We start from the raw sequence: 27,713 nt of genomic DNA, 5'->3' as shown, positions 1-27,713 counted from the left end.
CAACAACAACCAGGGGTTTCTCCTTTAAATTTTACAGCTGAGCAATGTTGACATACTTTGTCCATTTTTCCTATATCAGCTGTAGTGAGAGAGTCATTTTTGTTGTAGAGCAATCCTTTTCTATTGCAGTGTTCTATTTCATGGTGTCTCAAAGCAGTCATTCGTTGTCTAGCTGCCTCGTTTTCTGTCAATTGCTGGGGCAAAGTCATACTCTCTCTCCATGCAGCCTCTCGTTGTTGCCCTTGGTATAGGCGAAAGCTTCGTTGGGTTTCCGATTCATTCTGATGTCGTTGAGCCACTCTCAACTGACCTTGTGTACGTCTACTTACCTCATATAATTCATTCGATCGTAATATTGCTTCTCTTTCCAGTGCATATCTTTGCCTTTCTTGAATTTCATCTTGTGATGAATTTAACCGCCTTACAGCATGTCTAGTTCTGTCAGCTTCACGTTGGGTTTCTCTTTCCAAATCTGACAGTCTTGCTCTCCTTTCTCTTTGACGTATCCTGTTAAGTTCTAGACGTCTTTCTCTATCTGAATTGTTTTCATTGGAGCGAACTGCAGCAACTCTTAGTCTATTAGCTTCCAATCTTTCCATTCTTTCTTCCTCACTTTCGTTTCTACTTCGTTTGGGTGGCATAATTTCGGTTTTAAACGGAATTGTTTAACGATATTAATGATTGTAAATTAATTAAGCGTAAAGGAAATGTATACTAACTGAAATGGACGAACTATAAATAATATTTCTGAATAGTACAATTATAAACAATTATATTGTACCTATTTACTATGCCTCCCCACGGGACAGAGTTAGACACCAGGGTCGTTTTTTAACGTGGAGAAAAGGTACAAAAATAAAAATTGTCTCAGTCGTGAAGGATTTCTCCTCCACCGAAAGAGAACAAGAAAATGAAGTGCAGCATCTGAAGAACAGATACTACACTTTGATCTTGACCAAAAGGAATGAATAAAAGCGACCTACGTGTGACTCATTACTTCCGGGTGTAAACGTCACAGTCTAAAAGTAATAATTAAAAAAAAAAAAGTAAATGTAAAATAAATGTAATACTAACTTAGGTTAACTAAGTAAACAGTACAATTAAAACAGTTCTATTAAAACAAATAATTACTAAGATCTAGGTAATTGTTAGTCTCATTGTTATGGTTTTAAAGAAAAAAATGTGTAAAAAAAGTTCTGCTTTTGTGAGTACGTGTATTTCTTTTAAATTACATAACCTTTTTATTTTATTATTTATATCTCTTTTAAATTTATATATTTTGTTAGTAAACTGGAAGAAATTCAGTTGAATAAAACCTTGTTCGTGTTCTTTACGTTAAACTCATATTTTTATAAAAGGTTCATCCGGTTTAAAGAAAGCACTAAGTTTAAATAAGACTGGAAATAACTAATTCAATATATAAATAGAAAAATGAAATAAATATAAGCTTTAAGTCTTAAGATAGTAATAATCAAAATGTAATAAATTATTTGTAGTTCAAATCTATGATAAGACAGGCTTTTGAAATAGGCTCGACCAGAAAGATTAAATTGGAACGAAATTATAATCTCCGTGCCATTTTCAAAACAACCCCACAAAAGTAACGGTATCCTGCAGTTGGTTAAAATGACAACGTTGGTTGTAAGAAAAATGTAAAAGAAAATGCGCTTATCTGTTTATTTTGACCTGTTTTATTTAATTAAAAAAAATTTGGCTATAACTGGAAGAGAGCGTTATGTTTTGGGGGTTGTTTAAAAAATAGAATGGAAATAAAGTTAGTTCCGTTTTAATTGTCTTTAATTGCGGCAAGCGCTAACAAAATCGAAAAATCACTGTTTACATTCGAAATGTTAACTTTTATAGGTTTACAGGTTTGCTGACAAGGCTGGGGGTGTTTAATACAATTATTTTACTAAATTGATTTTTTTCATTTAAAAATAAAATTATTTCTTTTTTAATAAAGTTTTATTTTAAAATATTTGTTTTTGTTTATTTATATAAAATTACGATAGTTGAATTGTATTCTTTCAATTATATTGGCAAGTAAAATATAAAAGATTAAAACGGAACGAAATTGAAATTTCCATTACATTTTCAATACAATCCCAAAACATAAAGCTTTGCTCGCCAATGAATTGTTTTGATAATATACGTAAAGTGAAATAAATCGAATATAAAATTAAATGAAAATATATTAAATAATTAAATGTTAAATAGATTTTGTAAATAGTACAGTTGAAATGATTAGAATATTTCCAATATGTAATAAGGTCGAGGTAATTAGTTAAAGAGATTTAATATAATGTGATATGCAAATGAGCATAAGTCATTCGATATGGGGGTGGTTTGTAGACTAGTATATAAAGAAATTAGGCATAGATTCTTATGTCTCCTATAACAGAAACATCCTAAAATGGGTTCTAATGTTTCTCTACCAGGAGAGATCTACCCTCTTACCTCCTTTATATTTCGTTGATGATGGAGAGCTGTACACACAGACAGAAACACACGAACCCTATTACTTTATAAAGATATAGATATATATATATATGATGCTGTTTTCTTCATTAAAAGTTTACATTGAATTATTGATTCAAGTAGAAGATCCCCAAAAAGGCCAAGAATATAAAAAAAATAGTAAATATATAATCAATGAGATCCATAACAAGGATCACACCTCCTACTGATCAGACAAGTGTCACTATATTGAATGATGAACTGTTGTTGAACATTTATGGATGAAACTGTTGTTGAACATATCAGACACAGACTGAAATTTATTTGCACAAAATGTGGTTGTATTGCAGAAAACAATGTGAACTGTTTTCATTCGATAGGTGGCATTTTTGAGAGGGAGTTCACCCTGTATTTGAAGACATTTTTTTATGAAAACAGGTTTTAAGCATATTTTATAGGAAACCTTAACTTACCTGTATAGAATTGCATTAAAGCTGGAACCATGTAATTAAGAGCCAGTGGGTGGCCAAGCATCATTTCACTTAACTTGGCAGTTCGCGGTTGAAAGTTGGGGCTAATGACAAACAAAACCTCAACAAGTTTGGCAACGAGGTAAGGATTGTTAAAGTAATTTGGGCTGCACACAAATACAATCAGCATTCGTACTAACTGGTTGACACTTGGTTCATTCCCAAGCACTTCACATTTAAAACTGTAAGAAATCAAACAATTTCTTCCATCAAACAAAAGCTAAAATATAAAGATAACATGTCATAAGTGTTAAAAAGAAAAAAAACTTTGGTTCTTGTCCAAAATTTTTTTTTTTTTTTTTTTTTTACAAAGGAATCACTACTTATCAAGGCCCAGAGGCCACTCTAGGACAGGAGTTAAAGAGTGAACAGTGGTCAAAAGGACAATATAGTAATTGTTAGAAGTGTAAATTTGGTAAATTGGATTACTTAAGGGGAATGGCTTATCAAGAACTTGTTTACGTTGAACTTGAAGATAGCCATATTAAAGTCAACTAGAAAGCAAGTAAACAGAAGAGAGTTCCATAAGTGTGCAGTTCTAAGAAAGAAGCTTTGTTCATAGAATCTACATTTAGGTTTAGGCACAGATAAAGAGTGTGGGAAATTATTGATAGTGTTTTCAGCTAGAGGAGTGTTTCTCGTGAATGTTTGGCAAGAGGGGACCATAGATTGGAGCTCAGATGAGCACTTGCCATGAAAATGACGATAAAACAGAGACAGGCTCGCAATGCCTCTTCTGTGAGAAAGAGGTTGCATGGAAGAGAAAAGAGCATCACCCACTGGGCTATGAAGTATATTCTGAACTCTGTCAAGGCAGGATAAGTTCTTTCTAGCAGCTCTTGCCCAGATGTGACAGCAATACTCCATCCTTGGACGTACCTGGCTCTTATATAGATAGAGAATTGCATCAGCAGTGAAATATCTACTGGATTAATAGAAGGATCCAACCATTTTTCCAGCAACCTTGGCAACGGATTTGATGTACGTGTTCCATTTTAGATCAGGAGTAAAGGTCAAGCCCAGAATCTTGTCAAGACATGGAGCCTCGCAAAGATGAAAGCCATTCATTTCAATTGATGCCAGATGAGGATCCTAACGTTGATGATGTAAAGATAGAAGCTTGGTTTTAGATGCATTAAAAGTAACCAGCCACTTCCCCATTGTACCACACGCTAAAGATCAGAGGAGAAAGAATCAGAGAGAACTTGGTCATTTACGGTCTTTGATGTGCTGCCATAGATGGTAGTGTCGTCAGCAAAAATGTCTACGAATATGATGTAAATATCAATGACGAAATGAAAATATATTCCAAAAGTCATAAAATAATCAGGTAGTTTTATTTTTAAATAAACTCAAATTTTATTAATATCTGAGAAGTGATCATCTCACTTATTTTGAAAAAAAAAAAAAAATTGCAAGAAACCAAGGGAGATAATTCATACTTACTAGATTTATGTTATAATGCCTACAAATTCCCATTAATCGCTTAAAAATGATTTTATTTATAAAACTAAAATTGTAACAGTGCGCTGACTTGCATATAGCGGTTGTATGCAAATGCCGGACTGTATATGCAAAGTGACGTAACGGTAAGGAAAAAGAAAACAAAAATAACGACAAAAAAGAAAACTCACATAAAAAAAAAAAGAAAATGGATTTACCTTTTTAATATTATTTTAAAAAGTAACAAAAAAGCAGAAAAGTAAAAAAGAAAGTTAAAGGGTTGAACAGACTATGTACCAGAACATTTCATATTCTTTTATTTGGACTTTTGAGTTTTTTTTTTTTTTTTCCTTTCCTTTTTTTTTCTTTTTTTTGAATTATTTGCCTCGGAGTATGTTTTAATTTCTTGCAAAGAATATTTCAAACATATGAAGGCGTGTAACGGAGCATGGACACACGTATGGCAGCTGTATGCAAATGCTTAGCCATGTGCAAAGTGACATCACGGTAAAGAAAAGCGAAAAAGACTATTAAATGAACATATGCATAAACCAACGATCACATTCGAGAGAACAGAGGTCAAAGAGAAGGAGCATAATTACGTTTTATTTGAGAAAGTACTCAGAAATAAATGTTGTTATTATGGAAAAAAGGAGTCGAATTATTACTTATCTTCTGTTCCTTGCGACGTACTCTGCTACCATGTGTTGGTAGCCAAGTGTTTACATGTTAACGCATGCGTAAACGTCTCTATAATATTACAAAACTAGATCAACTTATGTGATTTTTGGAATATGATATTTTCATTTCATCACTGGTACATACAGAGATACTTTATTTTTGTTCTTTAATATTCTGGACAAGAAACAAAACTTTAATAATTATTGTTAAACACAATTTTTCTGTCGTATGGTATTTCAATGCATTTTGCATCATTTTGTGGATGCTGAATCTGAAATCAATTTTTGCCTATTAGGCATGATTTTGAGCTTTAAAAGTTTTCATTTTTTTTGCAGGGAATAAAGATTGTACTAATAATTAAAAAACATAAAATGATTATTCAACTATTAAGGATGAGTACCAAGAGTAAATGCAATATACATAAGCATATAAGAATTAATTTATTCAAACATCTACTCCATAGCATAAACTTCTTTTTTAATGATTTTAATGAAAGCTATGAACATCTCAACAAATGTTAGATAATGGCTGAGTAAAGCCACTAGGATATGAATATCCCTGTCTAATCCAAGGGCCACAGTGGAGTGTTACAAATCGTGGCCCTTTAATTCCTAGTCATAATCTGCTCATCCACTAGGATCCCATCCTCAAGAATTAGGTGGCCACGTTTATTAGGAAGGGATACCCTTCTGCAGAGGTGCAATCAGTGTATTTTAGAGCCCCATATGAATTTGAGGACATGTTAAACTTTAATATTCTTACCTTGTAGACATATACCAATAACATGACTCAGCATTATTATCTCATTCATAATTTCAACCTAGATGACATTTATTTTATGACTAAATACCTCCAATATTTCTTTATAAAATACAGTTTTGATGATAAAAAAAACATTTAAAAATTCACAAAATTTAATTAGATCAATAGCAGGTTAATCAAGCCATTCAAACTTTTGATAAAATAAACAAAAAAAAAAAGAAAAACAATTGGTTTCTGGCCAAAATAAACCGGTTGATCTTTAGATTTGGGTAGATTCTTAAGTAGCTTTAATCGGGATTGGATTACTACGGTGTCCTTCCTAGATGAAAAATTAAGTGATCATGGCATAAATCAGTTGTTTTTTTTAATAAATGCATTTCATGTGAATTTTCTTTGAAATATTTAAAAATGCATTCTTTCTTTAAAAGTCTTTTATTTTATCTATTTTAAATATTAATTATTTTGGGTTAATATATATATTATAAAATTTTTTTATTTTTTTATTTTTTTTACTGTAGCCCTATAAAATTGTGTGGCCCAATGAAATTGTGATCATTCTTAGAAATATGTGAACTTTGTAATGTGTCACTTGCAATGAAAAGTTTGCACACATCTGGCCCAACTTTAAGGAGTTGGAACCTTGAAGGAGAACAAAAAGCTGACAACTCGTACTCAACTACATAAGAATCAATTACTAAATTGAACTGGACTGCATGTGGCATATTCAAGCAGGAAACATGCTCTCACTTGGTTCCCTTTTGTAGAACTTCACTTAAAACTTTTATCCACATTTTCAAAATTTTATGGAATACAGTATTTCCCCATTCTATTTACTTTTAACCTTCAATATCAAAAGAATGTTTGGTACTTGTACAGTTTAATCCAGACATGAAAAATGAAAATATCATAAAAAGGTTATATTGTACGTATTCGTTATGGAACAAAGTTCTCCGAAAAACTTTTTTACTTAATTTCATCAAGTAGTTTTTTTTTTTTTGTTTTTTTGTTTTTTTTACAGTGAAAAAAACAATTTATGATACCGAGCAAAAGGTTCAATTTTTAGGAAGAAAAGCTAGTATTAAAGATGGGGAAGGAGTGTCGAAGCTTTACATGGAGTTATCTCCCTGTGGCGTGTTCAACAACTCCATAATGGCTGACTTCAACGCGCTCTCATAAGAACATGTTTTTCCGCTGTAAAAAAAAAATAAATAAACAAAAAAAAAAACTACTCGATCAAATTAAATTTTTTTTTCAGAGATCTTCGGTCCAAAACGGATACGTACAATATAACCTTTTTTCAATATTTTCATTTTTGAATGCCTTGATTAAACTGTACAAGTACTGAATATATATATATATATATATATATAAGCATAGCATTTATCTAGTTGGAAATGTTGTCAATACTCACTGTAATACAAAAAGGAGGAAATCAGCAATATCTTCCAAATAAAACTCTGGAAGAGCTGCAAAAGCCGGGTTTGTAACTTGGGGAAGGGGTAAAGCAGATCTGAAACAAGAGAATAGAAAAAAAAAGAAAACTCAGATATTAAAATTTATACACTGAACAATTTTAGCAAAAACAAGTGAAGCATGCATGCTCCCCTGTGTGTGCACAGTGAATGAGGCATAAAAAAATGACTAAGTTCAGCATTTGCACCCCCCACACCATTTAGCCCCAAAAGTCCCCAAGGGACACCAAATCTTGGTAAACAACCAGTGCAGTCTTAGGCATTAACATATGTAAATTTGAGTTTTGCACAATGCATAAAAAGAAATCACAACGTCCATCATTTACGCCCCCCCCCCACTCATTTAGTCCCAAAAGTCCCCAAGGCCTTAACATTTTTAAATTTGAGTTCATCACCATGCAAAACTGCTAAATAGACATACACAAAAAATTTTGGACAAATATGGTAAAATGGTCCTAAAAATGGAGTGTTTTTATTAGCCCTAAAAGAGCCCCTGGGGCACACCCATGAGTTATCGTGAAGTGTATACAAACAAAATTATATAGAAATCAGTTACAACTTTTCAGAAAGTTTTTAAAAATCCAAGGCATCAATTTTTTTAATAAGCACAAAAGTGTCAATTTTAGCCATTTTAACCCAAAAAGGCATCTCTAGGGGGCAACCGGAGTTTTCCCGGAAAATCTATTTTGTTACTTTTTTTTTTTACTTATATCATGTTTAACGTTTGTGCAAAATTTCAAAAAAATTCGAAGGCCTAGTTATTGTGCAGATGAACGAACGGACAAGGGTGAATTTACAGGTCCACCCTCGTTTTGTCAGAGAACCAACAAAAAATAGTCTTAACCCAACTAAAGAGAATTTAAAAAGAAAAAACATACAAAGCACAACTGTGCTGAAACAAAAATTTTTAACTCGTGTTAACTATACAATCACTTTAGATAATTAGATCAATTACATTATTTTTGGAATACATCATTCTACGACAGGTATATATAGCAAAGATATTTCCTGTATTTTTTTTTAGGTTGAATTGTGGACTTGCACCATAAATAACAAAAATATCTAAAAATTAATAAAAAAAATCTATTTATTAGCTAAACATAATATGAATTTATTGATAAATCCATGCCAAGTTTGAAAGAGAAACTTACCCTTGATGTTTCGGGTCAGCTAATTTTAATAAATAATCAGCTACTAAACCATAAAATTGCAAACATCTACGCAAAAGAGATTCGTCCAAGAGACCAGCATTTGAACACAACTTGCTGGTTTGCAATCGCTGAAGATAAGACAATGTCAGATGAAATTAAATCATAAAAATAGTAAATTCACAACAAAAACAATTGAAGACTAATTACAAAACATACAGACATCTGTTAAAATTGTTCTTTTTAATAAAATTGGGTTTACTCAATATTTTTAACTATTTAATTTTGTGAATTAAATCTTTTGAAAAAAAAGAAAAAAGGAGAAAACACCGAATGGCAAAAAATAAAAAGAATGACAGAATAACAGAAAAACAGAATGACAGAAAACAAGAACAAAAAAAGAATGACAGAAAAAAAAAGAATGTCAGAAAAAAAGAATGTCAGAAAAAAAGCAAAATGAGTGAGAATAAAAGAAAGGTGAAAAAGGCAAAAAAGAAAAACAAACCATGCGTGCCTGGTGACTTCTTTGGAATTCCTGGGAATGCCGAATCCCAGTGAAAACAGACAATGTAGTTTCACGCCTTAAGACGTATATTTGAATTCAGTGTGATGGAAATCCACTATATAGACATACATATCAAGTTTTTGAGTAATATGAAAAAAGCTCCAAAAAGGCATGTTTTTTTAGCTCTAAAAGTCCCAGATGGATGCGAACCAGAATTTTGCCAGGGTCACTCATACTGAGTTTATATTAAGAACAATGGCCTCTACATTTTGGCCAAGTTTCAGGAAAATCTAATGTCTGAATCTAACGCTATGGGGCAAAACGTGGCATTTTTGGCCATTTGGGGGCATTTTTGACCACTTTTGTGCCCATGAGGACGTCAAATCCCAGTGTAAATGGATAACAGTGCAGTTTCAAGCCTTAGCACATGTATACTTGAGTTGACCACCATGAAAAACCACTATATAGTCAGACATATCAAGTTTTTGTTGAGAAATGAGAAAAGAGCCACAAAAAGAGGCGTTTTTAGTACTGAAAGTCACCCAGAATTTTACCAAGGTCACCCATACTGAATTTATATAAAGAATAATGGGCTCCACATTTAGGCCAAGTTTCAGAAAAATCTAATGGATAGATCAAAAGTTATGGGGCAAAATGTGTCATTTTTGGCCATTTGGGGGCGTTTTTGGACCCCTTTTGAGCCCCTGGGGACGCAACAGAATTTTTGCAAAAAAGATTGTTTTACTGCGCACATCTATTTAATGAAATACAATCTGTGGCAAATTTCAGGAAAAACTAATGGACGGTTGTCTGGCAATTGTCCAGACTAACGGACACACGGACGCCACTGAAAACATAGGTCCCTCTCCGATAAATTGGAAGATCAAAAAAGAATTGCGAAAAAGGGTGAGAAAATGGAAAAAAAAAAAGTGGGGGAAAAAAAAAAAAGTGGGGAAAAAAAAAAAAAGTGGGGAAAAAAAAAAAAAGTGGGGAAAAAAAAAAAAAAGTGGGGAAAAAAAAAAATGGGGGAAAAAATATGGAGAAAAATGTAAAATTAAAAAAGGATAAAAAGAAAACAGGAAAATATAGGAACTTTAAATATATTTTTAAAAATTGCCATTTTTTTTAGCATTCCTGCAAGACAAACAAGAGTTATGACTATCCATTTTCAGCATGTATGACCATTATTATAACTAACTAGAATATTTTTTGTGAAAAAATATTCAGAAAATTCAAAGGCAACAAAATAAAGCAAAGATGATTTACTTTAACTTGAGTTTTCCATTTCTTTAATGATTCTCGGTTCCTTTGGGAAACAAGTGTGTCTTTCCATTGAGCTTCTGTACTTTCTAGTTCTTCAATGACTCGTTGTAAATTTCGAATAATGACAAGACGGCGCTGATATTTTCTCGAAATAGGCAGGATAGAAATATGGTGGCAATGTAGGGTGAAGAAGAAACACTCTGTGGAAAACTTGGGATCTTGCCAAGCTTCACTTTTATCTGAGAATAAAAGAATTAGTTGTTAATTGACAGGAACTTTAGGACATTTAGAAAACATTCAATCATTATTTATAAAAATGAAAAAGATTAAATGCTTTTCAGACATTTTTATTTTGTTTCCGATTTAAAACAAAATTGATAAAAAAAAAAAATCATCTTGCCCACACATTGTTAACTGAAAAATTAAAATCACATTTTTTTGTTACATTTGAACACTGCTGGAAAATCTTTAAATATATTTTACTACATATTAATAAAAAATATTGCCATTCTAGCTGTCTCATATTGTCAACAATAGACGCCCATCCGCTGTATTGTTAATAATGGTGGTAGTAGAAGACCACAACCAACACAAATGTAAGTATCTAATTATACGATTCCTCATCTTTGAACCTAGCAACATGTCTTTTCTATTTTATTGGGATTTTAATATATTTTCTTTTTATTTCTGTAATATTACATGTTTCTATAACTCCTTTTGTGTTGTTCTTTGACAAAGAGTTCATATGTAAGAATAAATGTATAACTATGTAAATCCAATGGTTTCTTCATTATTGGCCTCTTTCCGTCTTCTGACCTTTGTATGTTACCAACAATAATACAACACACAAAATATCAGCTTTCAGTTGAGGAAAGATATACCTGCATACACCGTAGCTGAAAATGTTAGAGCAAAATAAAAAATATTTATTAGCTTTATATCAGTCTAACTTCATAAGCATATTTAATTTAAAAAAAAAAAAAAAAATACTCACTGAGTTTTTCTAACCAATCTTCACTTTCCTGGGATGTAGATTTAATTCGAGATTCAGATTTTATATCAACTCGACAATTTGGATGATACGGATATAAAACATCGACCTAAGATATACAAGAATTACACTTTATAAAATCATTTAAAAAGTCAGTTTTGTGCAATTAAAAAGAATCACAAACAAAAAGTAGGCATAAATAATTAAAACCTGATGAAAAGAAAGTTTTTTTTAAAGAGAGTTTTAATGACATCACATGGATTTACAATAAAAAAGACAGGTTTTAACAGTTTGCTAAAATAATTTATAATTATTCAAATTTATCATACAAACACTACTGTGTTTGAATATATGATTAAGTGCCAGTTTTAGTCATTTAGAACTGCTTTAAAGCTCCACTGCTCACTCATTTAACCGAATTTCAACCAATTACAGTTTATAGATCACCTTCTCAGCTATATTGTGAAAAAAAATTTTTCAATTTTCATTCAGTAAAACAAAAATTTTGATGAATTTACTGAGGTTCAAAATTGTAAAAGAATGGAAGGAGGTGAGCGACGTTTTTTTATGACTGGTTTCCTTCCATAGCAACCACGTAACTTCATCAACTACTGTTGCTACCAATTCACTGCTCTCACGAAAAGAGAAGTAACAAGTGAAACAAAGAATGAAAGGGAGATAATTGGGGGGGATTTTATTGAAAGCAGACGAGTTCCATACATTGTTATTACATATGTGTATGTTATGTTTATGGGGCAAAAAAATAAGATTGAAATTAAACAAAGAACAAGTGAATTTACTGGAAGCCTGGAAAAATCATGGACTACAATAGAAAAATGTAAGCATGAAAAGTAATATAGTTCAGCTTAAACATGAAAAAGTAAAGGACAAGTTGTTAAAAACTGGAAAAAAAAAAAAGGACAAGATATTCTAGTAAAAAATATAAATTTATAACTTAAAATATTGCAGCATTAAGAATTTTTTTTTAAATTTATAGCATTATATAATCAATTCTTAATGCTGCAATATTTTAAGTTATAAATTTATTATATTTTTGACTAGAATATCTTGTCCTTTTCTTTTCCATATTTAAGCTTAACTATATTACATTTCATGTTGGCATTTTTCTATTGTAATACCTTCATTACAAAGTTATATCATTTTAACTGTCAAATGAAGTTAGAGGCTTTTTTCTGTAAACAAAGTAAAGAGCGATGTTATTCAATTCCAATTCCATCAAATATTTGAATCTGATAACAAAAACTGTAAAGAGTCTCCAATTATCTAACCTTATCCAATGAGATCTTCACGGATAACATCTGTAAAACAGTGAGTAAATTCAACATGAAACCATCACCAGCAACATATCTTTCATCAACCTGGAACAATAACAAAATACTATTGAGAAATTCAGATACATAAAACATCAAAATTTCAAGAGATAATTAATGAACTAAAATATATAAGTCTGTACAACAAAGCTTTCAATGTTGATATCATAAAATATATAGTTAACTTTCAATGATTTTATAGAAAAATAGAATGAACGTAAAATTATCTTTGATTATAGAAATGAAAGTCAAAATTCTGTACATAAGTCTGGGTAAAACTTAGAAACTATACAAGATACTTATAAACCTTACATCAATGGATTTACTGTGACCACAAGTTGGTTATGGAAAAAATAAACTAATATTTATTTGCTTTGGGACTCCAGACACCAAATTAATGTGGGGATGAGCAGTTTTACTAAATATGTATGACCAAATTATTCTCGATCATTGTACGACTGACTGCTCCTGCTATTTGTTATATAGAACCAACATGTAAAGTTGACTGAATCAGCAGCAGCCGAATCGGACAATTAGTCGTGCCGGATTTTGATTGTACATAAGGGGGTTTACTAAAATTGTACAACTAATTACGTACGATTATTTGCTCCCGTTTTGCTATTAAAGCAACTTTTACACAGACTTGATACTAGGTTTTGTCAGCACAAAATATCGTAAACAATAAAATGATTTTACTACCAAATTTCAATCAATGGGTTATTTTTGGCAAATATATTTTTGGATTCATATAAAAAGTATTCACTAATTTTTAAAAATATTTTTTCCAATTCTGTGTGCTACTTTTTCCCCCATTTTATTTTTTCGTTAATCTTTGTAAAAAAATAAACAAGTTCATTTTTAGATTAGTTGTCTTGGTTTTTATTTTTATTTTTTTAAATATTCTCCCTTAAGCCAGAAAGTAAACAAACAAAAAACTAGCAGTAGTCGATAATATAAAAAAATGTTTGAGAAAACTTTAAAAAATGATTTCCTTTGCTTTTTTTTGGTCAATGTGTGCTGCTTGTCCAACCTGCAAAGGATGTTTATTCCGAAAGCCGTTCTTAACATGAGGAGGTTGGTGGTGGTAATTCCAAAAAGTATTTTCTTACTTTCAACCTCCCCACAACTTTCGGAATACACCCATGGCAGGTTGGACAAGCAGCGCACATCGACCTTTTTTTTTTTTCTTTTTGAGAAATGAATCAGAGTCGCATTATAAAATGAAACTTTATGCAATATTATTTAAAGAAAAAAAAAAAAAAAATAGGAAAATAATTTTTTAAAATAAGTTATTTACTTGCCTTCCCACAAGAGCAGTTAGACACTAATATTTTAAATGTGGGGAAAACTAGTTACTCCAAAAGAAGCACATGGAATTGGAAACATTGCTTCAATCTTCAAGGATTTATTTTACTTTTTAAAAAGATTTTCTAGTGTTATGTTGCTATTGTGCTTCAAAATTTAAATTTAAAATAAAAGGGTCACTTGTAAAATTTAATTTGAAAAAACTCTCGGCTGAAAGTTGTGACTAAATTCGTTTTGTTTTTATTTCAATAATAAAGAAATAAACTTGTTTATTTATTTTATAAAAAAATTTCAAAAAGTGGCCCACTGAGTAGAAAAAAGTCTCAATCTTTAAACATTTGACAAAAATAATTATGACTGTGACTAAGTTTTATTGTTTATTTTAATAACATTTTTTGTGCTGACGGACTTGGTAGATTGCTCATGTAACAGAGAATATTTAATAAAAAAATCGGAGTAAAGATATTTGCCAAAAATAATCTCTCAAAACTTCTGAGTAAATTCGTTTTATTGTTTATTACAAGATTGTTTTACGATATTTTACACTGACAGACCCAGTCGATTGCCTGTGTCGAAGTTGCTTTAATCAGCAGCAGTGGCAATTTACTTGTACAATTATTGTACATCATTTTTAGTCGTACATATTTTGTAAAACCCTAGGGATGAGATATTTTTTTTTTTTATTACATTCTTAATGTTTGATATCACCCTAAGTCTCACCTAGAGCTGATTAACCATTACTTAAAATGACAAGATACTTGAAACAGACTGATTAGGAATCCATCAAAGACGTCCGATAAGTAAAACCTTTTCTTTCTCTACTGATCAGTAAAGCAAACAAGGTTCAGAAATGCTATAGCAAGCCGTACTCTCCTGAATAGTTCACTTCAAACTGTGCAGTTGCTATTGCTCAGAGGCAGCAAGCATTCTGCCAATCCTCTCCAAACTCTACAACAATTACCTTACTGAATCTAGATTCTCTGATAGTTTTGAAAAATTGCTCTTCTGGCATTAGGGTTCAAGAATTCTGGTGAAAGATCTGACTTTCAAAATTATTGCCTCCATCCAGCTTTTTGCTAAAATCTTTGAATCTTCAATCAATCTAAAGATAGTTAAATTTCTTTGTGACTTTCAGTATGGATTTAGGTAAACACGTTCTACTGCAAATAAGGCAATAAGGTTGTCTTTTGATGTTTGTACATCCAAACATGACATTAATGTGGGTGTACCCTGAGATGTTCCTTTAACCTTTATTGTTACTGATTTTCATAAATAATCTGCTTGATGAAATTGATGGGTATATTTGCTATCGACATCACACTCTACATTCAACATGTGAGTAAAATGAATGTGTAAATATCCAATGCAATAACTAAATCCTTAGAAAAATGACCTCCAGTGTGTAGTTGAAAGGAGATAAAAGGAAAATGAATGATAAAATTAAATGCTACTAAGACAAGGCTCCTTTTCTTCAACAATTAAAATAGACATTACAATCACCAATTGGCATAGTTAATAGCACCCTACCCATCATTTAAACTCCACAGCTAAACATTTACATGTAATATGAATTGGAACAAATACATAGATCCTGCCAAGGCTGCTACGAAGAGAATGGGTTTCCTCTACTATACTTTTCACACCTGCAAGTATTCTATACCTCAACAAAGCCACCATTTACCCATGCATGGAATATTGTTGTCACATATGGGCTGGTGCATCAACCATTAGTCTCTCCTTCTCAAACAAGGTTAAAAAAGGTCTAGGTTTCACACCAAGCTGCATCTGTCCAATCACCAAAATGTTGCACCCTTATGCTTGTTATGTAAGTATTACAATGGAATCGACTCCAATGAACTTGCTGCTGTGGACCCCCCCCCCTCAACATATATACACCCGACAATCACTGTGGAGATCCCTAGACACCGGAAGACTTTCTACTCTAATAGCTTCTTTTATTGAACTATAGGCCCTTAGAATTCCCTTTCTGCTCCCATACTGTACCAATATGCAGAAAATTAAATCTAATTTGAACATCTTGTTGCATAATTCATTTAGAATGCTCCCTATTTGGCCCTTAATTCAGAGTAATCCCTTATGTTTTGGCAGCAGTTTACTTTATGGGGGGGAGGGGGGGATTAAAATTTAAAATGAAAAAAATGTTTCTAAAACAAAACTGAAACAAAGTCAGTTTGATTGAAAGGAAAGCAAAATTGTGAGAGATATAGAGAAGGGATGTAAAGAGAAAGATGAACAAAGTAGAAAGAAATGAAATAAAGAATCAAATCAACCGTGATTCTTGCAATACTTACCTGAATTTGAGCTTTTTTCACATTTCTTTCTATGAATTTTTCGATTAATTTCATGGCGGCATCTCTACTTTCAGAATTCACTAAAATTGCATGCACAATTTTGTACTGTTCAGTCTAAAGAAGAGAATAAAAATATTACAAGGATTTGTTTTTCATTCAGTTAAAAAGCTGACAAAACATAAAATTTGCTTAAATTTATCATTGTTATACATTTAGCTTTAAATCACAAATACAGAAGACTTACTCGAGCATATTCTAGTCCATGCTGTAGTGTTTGATAAATTAGCCGAGCATTTTCTTGGGTGGGTTGTGGACCAGAGAAATACTTTTCAATAACTTTTACCTAGTAAAAGAAAAGAACATCTAATTACATATATTTTTAATCCCATGTTATATATTGTTGGATATTGTGTGTATGTTTGAATTAGACACAATGTATTAAAATATTACATCATCCCACAAGTTCTGTCAGGATTTTAATCCTCTGAAATATAAATATCAGTAATATAGTAATAGTAATATCTAATTAAACTATACATCATATATATATATATATATATATTTGTACACAATTTAATAAATTCAAATGTGCCCAATATATATATATATATTTTTACTATAATAATACCTACAGACACTAGTGTTTTAATCTTTTCGGGCATCTTCAGTGCAGGGTGTCACGATTAACACCAGTCGTTAGGATTCGAACCCGACAACACAAGCCATCCCTGGCTCGATTAGCAAAGACTGAATCCAATCGGCTACCATCAACCGCAAGAAATAACACTGAATTTAAACATTTCATTTTTAAAAGTTTTTAATGTCCGTCACAGTGATCTAATCTTTATACGATGATTTATGCATAAGAGTTAAATTGACCTACTTAATTCAACTGAAAGTGCTCAACGATAAGAAACCAGTTTCATATATATATATTTATTTATCAATCAATTGCATAAGACAATGACACTATGAAATTCCAGAGAATTATAATTAAAGCTTATGAGGGGGAATCTAAAATAGATAAATTCTTATTTTTCTATTAAGGTTTATTTATAAATTAACTGATCATTTTCATCAGTTTTAACTTAATTTGATCATAAAATTCATCGATTAAATTTATAATTAAACTAATGAAAATTGCATACGTCAAAATGAATTAGAATAAAAAAAAAACACAAGTCAAAATACTTACATTATCACCAGCAAATACAGATAATGTTAGAAAAGGACCAAGCAGAGTAAGTTTTTCAATTTCTAATCCAGTTGTATTTGATACATCTTTTGGCAACCAATTCGGCTGAGAGACCATCTGAATGAAATAATAGATTATATTAAATAGTTTAGCATGAGCAAGAATTCAGATAAAGATTCTGTTTCACAATTTAATATTGTCATTGTAATATATAGAAAATATAGCGTTGTTACTAATTTCCACATGTTATAGAATTAAAACACAAATTCTATATTTACGAATCAATAACTTGAATACAAACAAGACATGCCTCAAAATTACATCTTGAATAACTATCACATTTTGTGCAAAGAGAGGTTCCAAATAGAAAAGATACAAAATTAGAAAACTTAGTCACATGTTATTTTTATAAGTATATCTGCAGACTAATAATTCTTTTCACTGGTAAAAGTCAGGTTTTGAAATACAATGTATTTTTTATAAAAAACGGATCGGCAGACAGTCAGAGTATCAATTAAACAAACTTTAGCAGATGCCGCCCTCTGATCTGGGATTGCCAAATATTGTTTCCCTGACAGTTGATTCATGTTTCATAGCAAATTACAGGCAAGCTCTTTTGAAATGTCTTAATAAGTCAGGAAATTTACATGGTCAAAGGATTGCATACCTGCATTCGACAAATTGACAATTATTAGCAGTTTTATGAAAATTTTTAAAAATTAAACAAGGCTCACTCAGCTTGCTTGGTGTAAATGATGTTAATAAATGAGTGGTGTAGTTTGTTTTGTTTTTTTTTAATGAAAAATGAGTTTGTTAATTTTATATAGAGCCTTTTGTTTTAGTTTGTAGACACACCCTCAGTCAGACAGAACAATTGAAGATCTCATCCTTGCATTTAGACAATGCTTTCTCGGACAAATGCAGAGAAGAAATACTAAGCAGCCATTCCAAATTTCAGTAACACCAATATCACAATTTTGCAGGTCATTAGACAACATAAGTGTAAAGCAATTGACAGAGAAACTCGTCTGAACTCATACGATCTTTGGACTTGAACTCCAGGAGAACAATAGTTTCGTAAATAATGCTAAGTTACCAAGAACTTCAAACTAAGTGACACCCCAGGCCACAATAAATTAACAAAGAGAATTAAATTTCTGGAGAGCGAGTGAGCGAGTTTGTTTTGTTTACTGGCATTTCAACTAGTGTTGGGACGATTCCTAATTTTTATACGATTCCGATTCCGATTCCAGGAAAATATTGATTAACGATTCCGATACCAAGTACGATTCCGATTCCTAGGGAATTATTGTTTTGAAATATACCAGGTAGTTTTATACTTATGGTCGTTAGTTCCCAAATATGGTCCCTAACTTTGGAAGAGATATTTTATGTCTACACCGTCGTGTTTTGGTTTAAATAAAATTAATATATAGTAAACTAAACGGAAAAATTAGCAAAATTTATTTTAGAGGAAATTTATTTTACTTAATTGGAATACAGAACCCCCCCCCCAAAGAAAATGGAATTTATCCTTCAGAGAAAAAACAAATAAAATAGAATTTATATAACAGAACAAAAACAAGAAAATTAGAGAATAAATTAACACGATTCATTATTTTGGTCCTCATAATTAACAGATTTAATGAATTAAATAAAAAAAAATATAGAGGAAGAGAAAGAAAATATATACTAATCTATATACCTATAATTCCCTATTCCTTTGGTGTGTAGTGATATTCATATTAAAAACCCTATTTTTCTATTTATTTAAAAAGAAAATACAATTTTCTTATATATGAGTTATCGAATTGCATTCATGAGCAAAAGATCTAACTAATTTGCATATTCTTTTAAAAATTCATTTTTAATTAATTCCCTATTAGTTTTTTCAGTTTTCTTATAGGGTGATCACCTTTAGTTAACTATTACGGGTAATTATATTCATGCAGATATTCTACATGATTTATACTTGCAAAATATTTGCGTAAAAAGCTTACAATGAACACAAAATCGTTTCCATATATATTTATGTATACGTATATATTTTTGTTTCATCTCTCTATCTATCTATCTATCTATATATCTATAAAAGTGAACGTGTCTGTCTGTCTGTGTGTCTGTCTGTCTGTGTACATTTCCCTACGCAATAACTGTCAATTTTTAGTCTATAGACTCGAAATTTGAAATACCGGGTACTGAGATTTGGAAAAATCGATGTGACGGGTGTCAGCCAGAAATTTGGCTGTTAAGGGGTCAAATTTCAACGATTTGACCTTTAAGAACTCTACCAAACTCCTCCGACAATTTTGGGTCTAGACACTTGAAATTTTAGATATAGGTTCCTTGAACCTGGATCTAACTTAATAAAGTGATTTGAGCCCGAAACTATAAATTTTTAGGGGTCATAATAGGGGTCAAATTAAAAAAAAAATTTACTCTTTTTTTTTTTTTTTTGCTCAGCATACACCTCCAAACACCCGGGCAACGCCGGGCTGAAATGCTAGTTAAATATAAAAAAAGATAAATATTTAATTTAATAATTTATAAATGAACGTGCGTACTGAAAAAAACAATATAACACGTGACATGGCGCTGTAGATACAAAATAACCCTTCCAAAGTTAACGACCATATTTGAGAAATACCATTAATCGAAAGTTTTTGTGTTTTATACCAAAAGGTAGGTATAGCGAAAAGTTACAATTAAAGGAATTCCAAAAACGATTTTTTGTTTGGCTATTGATAGTTGTATTTGTGACGGCAGTTCTTCAGACCTCCATAATTCACAAAGAGTAGTTAACACCTATTGTGTTTTCTAACTTTTTCATTGCTTTTACACGTTGTTTCTAACGTGAAGAATAAGTTTAGCCAAACTAATTTTGAAATAGGGTATATCAAAGGAACACATATAAAAATGATACCACTATAAAAAACAAATGAAATACTAGATAAAATTGATCAAACATAATTACCAAAATTACAGAAAAAGATAAAAAAAAAAAATGAAAAAAAAATGGTGAAGTTTGTTGAGTGAAATGAATTATTGAAAGAAAATTAATTGAACTAATAGAAATGTTAAATAAAAAAAATGTCACATTTCAATATTTTTTTAATAATTAAATTCTCAGGGTTGTCGAAATTAAAAATTAAGTGATTTTTTTTTTATTAGACTTATTTCGAAGCTTGTTACCTTGAAAAATACATTTTAAACCCTGTTTTTTTTTTTTTTTAATAAATTGAAAAAAAAACACGCAATGAAAAAATTTAATTGATAATTGAAACTTTAAAAACATATTAAACATTGAAAAATTACTTATCTCTCAAATCAACGTCCAATAAAGTAGATCCAGTCTTCATACAGGAATTCGGTTATAATAAATATATCTTTCCCAAACTTAAAAATCTATTCTTTTTTTTTTTTTTTTTTTTTTGAAGAGAGAGAGTGCTTTAAAATCGCCGGGGAATAAAATTTTTAAGAAATAAATTTTAGGAGTTTAGTGCCTTTCAAAGACGGTTATCATAATTTATTATCATCATTTAATTTCCTTTTTTCCTCCCCCCACACCTTTCAACGTTGTTCAGTAGTTAACAAAAAAAAACTTACAGAATTTAATTTTTGAAACCAATGTATAAAAGTTTACATAATGAAATGCAAATATGCATTTTCTTTTGAATTTTTTTTTTTCTTTGGTTGACTGTGTTTAATTCACACATGGTTGATGCGGTTCAATATTGCAAAACTATAAGTCTTAAGTAAAATTCTATTTATAAATACTTTTTAAAATGAAATTATTTAATTAATCGTAAATATTATTTAGACATAAAAATTAATTGATTACACAACCTTTTAAAAAATATATATTAATTTCTTTTTCGTTCAGCAAAAAACTGCGCCAAACACTTTTTTTTAATTTTCAATTTAAAATTCTAGAAAAAAGATTATATTATTCTGCTTTTAATATAATCAAATTCAGGGGTTTATCTTTCTGGAGAAAAAAAATTAAAAAAATAATGGATTTTATTTCAATGAAATTAAAAAAAAAAAACCCAACTTGACTGAATTGAATTAATTACCTTTAAATTAACGAAGGGCTTATTTAATAACTTTAGGTTTGGAAGAGATAGGTATGGGGTCGATTTTTTTTAAACTTCAAAAGAAGCCGACTACTGTCAAAATTTTGCGAAATAATACAACGTGATCAATTTCATTTTAGAGATATTTCTTTCAAAAGCCTTCTTTTAAAAAAAGAAAAAAAAAGTATATTTGTTCTATTAAACCTTTTACTGTTTAAATAATTTGACTTTGCTCGTTTTATTTTAAGAAAATATAAGTTGAAAAAGCATTTTCATTCAGTATTAGAAGATTTGTCAGTAAAAAAAAAAACAATCGCCAAAAAGATAAGCGGTTTTTTATTTTTACTCGCAATGTAGAGCCCTGCATACTTCTTTTCAAGTTAACTCTTTTGTAGTTTTGATTACAATAGATCTGAATGAATGAAACTTGTAAGGGAGGGGAACTAAGCATTGCCCTGTTAATAATGAATTTCTTTGGTTTCTTTTTATAACATGCTACATTTCTCTCTTGCGGTTAGAAATATCAGGAAATTTTTTTCTTTTTTTCAACATCAGACTAAAAGAATCGTAATGAAGGAATCGGAAAATTAAGATATTTTTTAACGATGTGATTCCGATTCCGATACCTCCCAAAATACACGATTCTTACGATTAACGATTCCGATTAATCGTCCCACCACTAATTTCAACCTCATTTTTTTTTGCTAAGAAAATGTTTCATTTTTTTTATTTTTTTTTTTTATTGTCAATTTCTTCAAAAGTAAAATGTTTTTAAATTCTTGAAGAGTTTTGTTTTCAAAAGTAAAATGTTTAGTTTAGGAGTTTGAATAATTTCCTTTTGAGTACTTTACAATTTGTTGAGGTTCCACTTCTTGAAACACCGCTCCAAGGCTTGTTGTTCCAAATTTCTGTAGAGCACTTGATGCCAGTCATGCCATGCATCAGAAGGAGCAATGGTTTCAACAAAACGGAGTAATTCCCCAAATGGCTAAAAATCAGTATGGAATGGTTGGATCATCACTTCGCAGGTTGACCGATCAATAGGGTCACCAAATTCATCAAATTTTCACTCACCAGATGTTTATGGGTTTTTTGAAAGGCCATATGTACCAGAGCAATCCACAAACAACTATACAACTAAAAGGTAGCCATCATTCAGCACATCCATTGCATAACAATGGAAGAATGTGCCAGGGTAATAGTTTCAAGTATGCTTAGGTACACATTTAGAACACGTCTTCTAATTATTATTTTTTTTTTATGGCAAGAAAAAATGAGTGCTCAGTTTAATTGTCTTTCTTATCCAAGTCATAAGTTATGAGTGTATAGTAAAATGATGTTTTTAACGAGATACCCGATACGAGATAGTCAAAATATTCAAAGAAAAGATTTGATTCATATCAAAAATAATGTTATAATTATATTTGTTTTTCTTTTTATCAAATTATAAAACTACTGAAAACATAATACAGGAAGTATTTACAATTTGTAAATTCAGTATTTATATAGAATACGAACCATGCTATTTTTAGCTAGAACTTTCAATTTTAAGGCATCTTTTGTTTATCAAATTGTTAGGTGAAAGTAGAGAACAGTTTAAAAAAAAAAAAAAAAAGAAGCCTTCCCTTTGTTAAGAATAGGTTTCTAAATAATAACATTATTTCAGCATGGTCCGTATTCTGCATAAGTACTGATAATTCAAAATGGTTAGCGTAAATAAAAATGACCAGTGAAATTGAAGAATTCTTACCAAAGAACAGATGGGTCGAGAGTTATTTAGCAGCTTCAATTCACATAATTCAGAAAGCACAGATAAAGGTTCTTTGTAATCGTCAGTGTCGAGTGATAAGCAGGAAACCAACTGACCAAGACGGTGGAGGATAGGCACAAAAATCTAGGAATATGAAATAAATAGGCAATCACTTGGATTATAAATGAAAAGATTAAGTATTCATTAACTTAATAATGCTTTTAATAAAAAAAAACAACTTCTTTTGTTTTATGTTCGGGAATTGATTATTTGTATTATTTAGATTGTTGTTTTTTTTTTTTTTTTGTTTTTTTTTTTACAGCGTTTCAGTCGATATAATCTCTGACCTTCTTTAGATATATCTTGCTGAATTCTGGAATCTTTCTGTCGAATCCGGGAATATGCACAGAATTTTGGATGGAACTGTTTAATTCACGGAGGTAGCATGCTCTCATTCTATCAGCCATGACTGATAGTCATGTTAGAAGTTTAAATTCACAATTGTATATTTGAGTGTCATCTGCACTGAGGATTGAACCTTCAACCTCCAGAAGATTGTAACTTAGAACTGAATTTTACCAAGTGCTTTATCTACTATGCCATAGGTCCTATTTTGATTTTGCTTTGTTTACTGATAAGTCCAAAAGCCACTCAAGGATAAGGATTATCCTTGATGTTTCGTGAATGACTTTTAACTTCTGTTGATGTGTCTGTTGTGCCTCTTGCTTGGATCAGGTTAGCATCAACTGATCTCCTCTATATTTTAAGCGATCTATCACATGGAATTAGGCTATGAACATCGATGGAGGATAGACAAAAATCTAGGAATATGACAAAAATTTGGATTATAAATGAAAAGATTAAGTATTCATTAACTTATTAATAATGCTTTTATAAAAAATACTGTTTTGGTTTTATGTTTGGAAATTGATTATTCATATGTATGGATTGTCAGTTTGATTATTAGAAGAGGCTTGATAATGATTAATGGAAATGAACAAAGTTTGATTATCAGGATGTTTTATGACAAGTATTTCTTAAAATTAGTCGTTCTATTCACTAAAGTCAGAAGGTGAAATTGACAGAAAACTAATAATAAACGAGTCATTTAGTGAATTAATTGCAAACTATGGCTAATTTGTAATCTTGTGACTGCTTACTGAACTTAAAAGCACACGCAATTTTTTGGACTGAGAAGCAGTCATTTACAAAAAGGAATATTTGCCTGCTCAAAGTTGTGGCTTTTTGTAGGTGATTTTTAGAATCTGATATTTTCATTTTATCACAGGTATGTACATCATACAGATTTTTTTAATTTTTACTATAGGGATAATTCTGGACAAGATCATAAATTGTCTGTAGATTAATTTGTTTTGTAGACATATATTTTGTAAATATATGGTCTGTAATCAATACTTCTATTTGATCCATGGATCCTGACACTGAGCTTGAATAATTGATAGGCTTTAGAAATAGGGTAGGCAAAAAAGAAAAAAAAAAAAAAATGTAGAAAAAGCCCGGAAAGATGAATTTTTGAAAAGTGAGGTGCGATAAGGGTAAGTACCTTGCCCAAGGATGTCCGAGAAAAAATAATAAGTGCCTTGAACCCAACAAAAATAGGGATTTCATGTTTTTTTTTTTAAATTTTCTTCCAACTGTGCCCAACTGGTACAGCAACATCACCCATAATCAGTCATCCGAAACACTCCAAAGTATGTCCACCATCAATATTTATCGCCTAAATCCATGTGGTAGATCGATTAAAATACTAAGAGGATCAGTCGATGCTCATCTGATCAAAGCAAGTGGTACAATAGATACGTCAACAGAAGTTGTAAGTCATTTACGAAACATTAAACCTCAAGATAGTAGGGCAAAATGAAGATAACTATAAAGATCTGGGTTATCAATGATATATTTTATGATAACCTGAAAATAAAAATTAATTCTAGCAGGTTTCAGTTCAATGTAAAGTGCTGTATTGATTGGAATAGACATTAGCCAGATGAAAGAATATTTGAACTAGACTGATAGGAATTACTACATTGTCCAATTTTTCAATCTTGTTGCTGGTCTTTCCAATGTTATACAAGCTTTGTATAAAGAGTAGTGATGGGACAATTCCAATATTTTTCCTAATTCTGATAAAATTACTGATTCATATCTATAAATATTTAACTAGAAAGTTGTTTTTTCTCACCGATTACCATAAAAACATGTGGTAAATGTGCAGATATTTTCTCAAATGTAAAAATTACACTTCTGAGGATGATCTATAGATTTTAGTTTTACTGGTAGTTTAAAATCAGTAAGTATTTATCATTTAATCATTGCTACCAGTAACGGAAGATTTTGTTTTAAACAAAATCAATTAAAAAAAAAAAAAAAAAAAAAAAAAGCTAAGTAAAGGGATCGTGTTTTGGCATCGTAAAATAAGCACAAATGTTTCCAATTCCGGACTGTCAAAAATTCCAATTAATCGTCCCAACACAAATAAAGAATCACCAATTTGAGTCATTCAATGAAGATGAATAAAACTGCTACAGTTTTTTTTTTAATCAAAGCTAAAGGATTGGCCATGTAACCAAATCCTCAAACTTGCAAATCATTAGCAGGAGTTTATAAACAATTTTTATTTTAAATAATATGTTTTTTTAATAAATTTTTGTATAATAAAAAAGGAGATGCATTGACGTTAGTTTTCCTACATAGATACTGGTAATTCTATCGATAGTTAGCAGGTTCCCATCATTGGGAATAAGAATATTTTGGTAACTTCTATCTAAAAGTTTTTAATTTTTGATTACGTTAATCTTGCACCTGAGATGATGGCAATTACTAACCTTTCTTAAACTTTCTTTATCTGGCAGTGTAATAACAAGAAGTGAAAGAAATCCCCGTGGAAGATTGTGAGAGAGGAGGTATGGCAGCAACAATGTGGAAGCAGTTTCAGATCTGGAAGTACAGAAAACAATCAACTTCATGAATAACTATATAACAGATTGATATAAAGACAAAATTTAAAGAATGTATTAAAAATAAATGGAAAAGTGGACAAACCACAAAATATAAAAGACAAAATCATATCAAAAACATTGTTTTCTTTTAACCCTTTATGACCAGGTTGAACTAATTAGTTCAGTTATAAATAAATGAATATATCAACATAATTAAATGGGAATTGATTCAAACATGCCTAGTACATTATTTCAGTATCTGAGCAGATGCCAGAATTGCAACTATGCATTGCTTACATTCAGTATGCCGCCATATTTTTTTTCAATGATCTACATCATAATTCAGGTCATAAAGGGTTAATTGGAGAAACTTTTTCAAAGTGAACAGGAATAGTATTTGTAAAAAATACAAATTATGATTAGAAAATAGAATATGGGAAGACAGTAATTCAGTGACAAATGTAGAGTAACTATTACAACTGCTATGTCAGGTTTCACTGTGGCATGAACACAGACACAAAACAAGCCACATGCGTGCAACACAAACGTTGCTCTGTTTATCTGACATTCTAACATGACAAAACATCAAGGTCCTTTTGACCTTTTGTTTCCGTTTTTTTCTTTCGTTCTCTCTTTTCACCTCAACAGGACAATGAACGCGCACACCAAAAAATACACGCAAAATTTTCCGCTAGTACACATGTGCAAATATTCGAGGTAAGCTGGACTTAATTTCACCATAAAAATTAATGGACTGAAATGAACAACTGAATTAATTTCATCAACAACATCAATGAACATTTCAGAACTATGCCTGATCATACGTGTACACATACATTTGTTTTTTTTTCATTGTTCATAATAGATATATTGTTTATATATATGTAGATCCGTCCTATGTTGTCTCATTTTAGTGTCAGAGTTGAGGACATGCATATTTATCCTCTATAAATGCCATGATTGTTAACTGAATTAGAGTTGTAATAGGTAGAAAAAAATATTTGCTATTGGAACAATAGCAGAAACTCGCAATGAAGCGATCGACCAACAGAAGATATTGTTGTTTGGAAGAAACAGCTTACCTTGCTGACATGTATAATAATCAAGTTTATCAGATGTTTTAACTGGTGCTGTATTTCATTCCAGTCTCCATATAATGTCAGGTAATCAGTAGAGAATACACGCCATTTTGGAGCCTATTTCTCCCCTGTAGACTAGTATATAATAAAGTTTAGCATTTTTTTCCTTATGGGGTAATCTATTCCGGTCTACAGATAATGTAAGGTCATCAGGAGAGAATATATAAAATTAACTTAGATTAGAGCATAAAAACTGGTAAATATTGTGAAATTCTCTTCAATATCAACTTACAATCTCTTTTATTCTTGATAAAATTTGAATATAAACAAAATTTAATTTTTTTCTCTTTATAAATGTGTTACGTGGTGGGTGGTATTTTTAAGATGACGTATATTCTGCATTGTTGTTGTTCGTCTTAGAAGTGTTTTAGTGAGAGATTAGGGTCTTAGGAGTGT

General features: G+C 30.7%; 1 protein-coding gene across 1 annotated transcript in view; it reads right to left on the bottom strand.

Moving 5' to 3' along the window:
- The window catches only part of LOC145268430 (ubiquitin conjugation factor E4 B-like), a 131,578-nt gene that overhangs the window by 38,024 nt on the left and 65,841 nt on the right, over window positions 1-27,713 (bottom strand). The window contains exons 9-19 of the mRNA XM_080123992.1: window positions 26,065-26,176; window positions 23,222-23,365; window positions 17,396-17,512; window positions 16,445-16,543; window positions 16,201-16,314; window positions 12,542-12,631; window positions 11,256-11,361; window positions 10,265-10,500; window positions 8,497-8,624; window positions 7,285-7,383; window positions 2,931-3,169 (exon numbers count right to left, since the gene is read on the bottom strand). Coding sequence (XP_079980118.1) covers window positions 2,931-3,169; window positions 7,285-7,383; window positions 8,497-8,624; window positions 10,265-10,500; window positions 11,256-11,361; window positions 12,542-12,631; window positions 16,201-16,314; window positions 16,445-16,543; window positions 17,396-17,512; window positions 23,222-23,365; window positions 26,065-26,176 — 1,484 coding nt within the window. The remainder of the gene's footprint in view (window positions 1-2,930; window positions 3,170-7,284; window positions 7,384-8,496; window positions 8,625-10,264; window positions 10,501-11,255; window positions 11,362-12,541; window positions 12,632-16,200; window positions 16,315-16,444; window positions 16,544-17,395; window positions 17,513-23,221; window positions 23,366-26,064; window positions 26,177-27,713) is intronic.

The sequence above is a fragment of the Euprymna scolopes genome, chromosome 4, assembly GCF_053919585.1.
Source record: "Euprymna scolopes isolate OS-2025 chromosome 4, ASM5391958v1, whole genome shotgun sequence".
NCBI classification, from domain to species: domain Eukaryota; kingdom Metazoa; phylum Mollusca; class Cephalopoda; order Sepiida; family Sepiolidae; genus Euprymna; species Euprymna scolopes.
The sequence above is the reverse complement of the archived record's forward strand: the minus strand, read 5'-3'. Positions and strand labels throughout refer to the sequence as shown.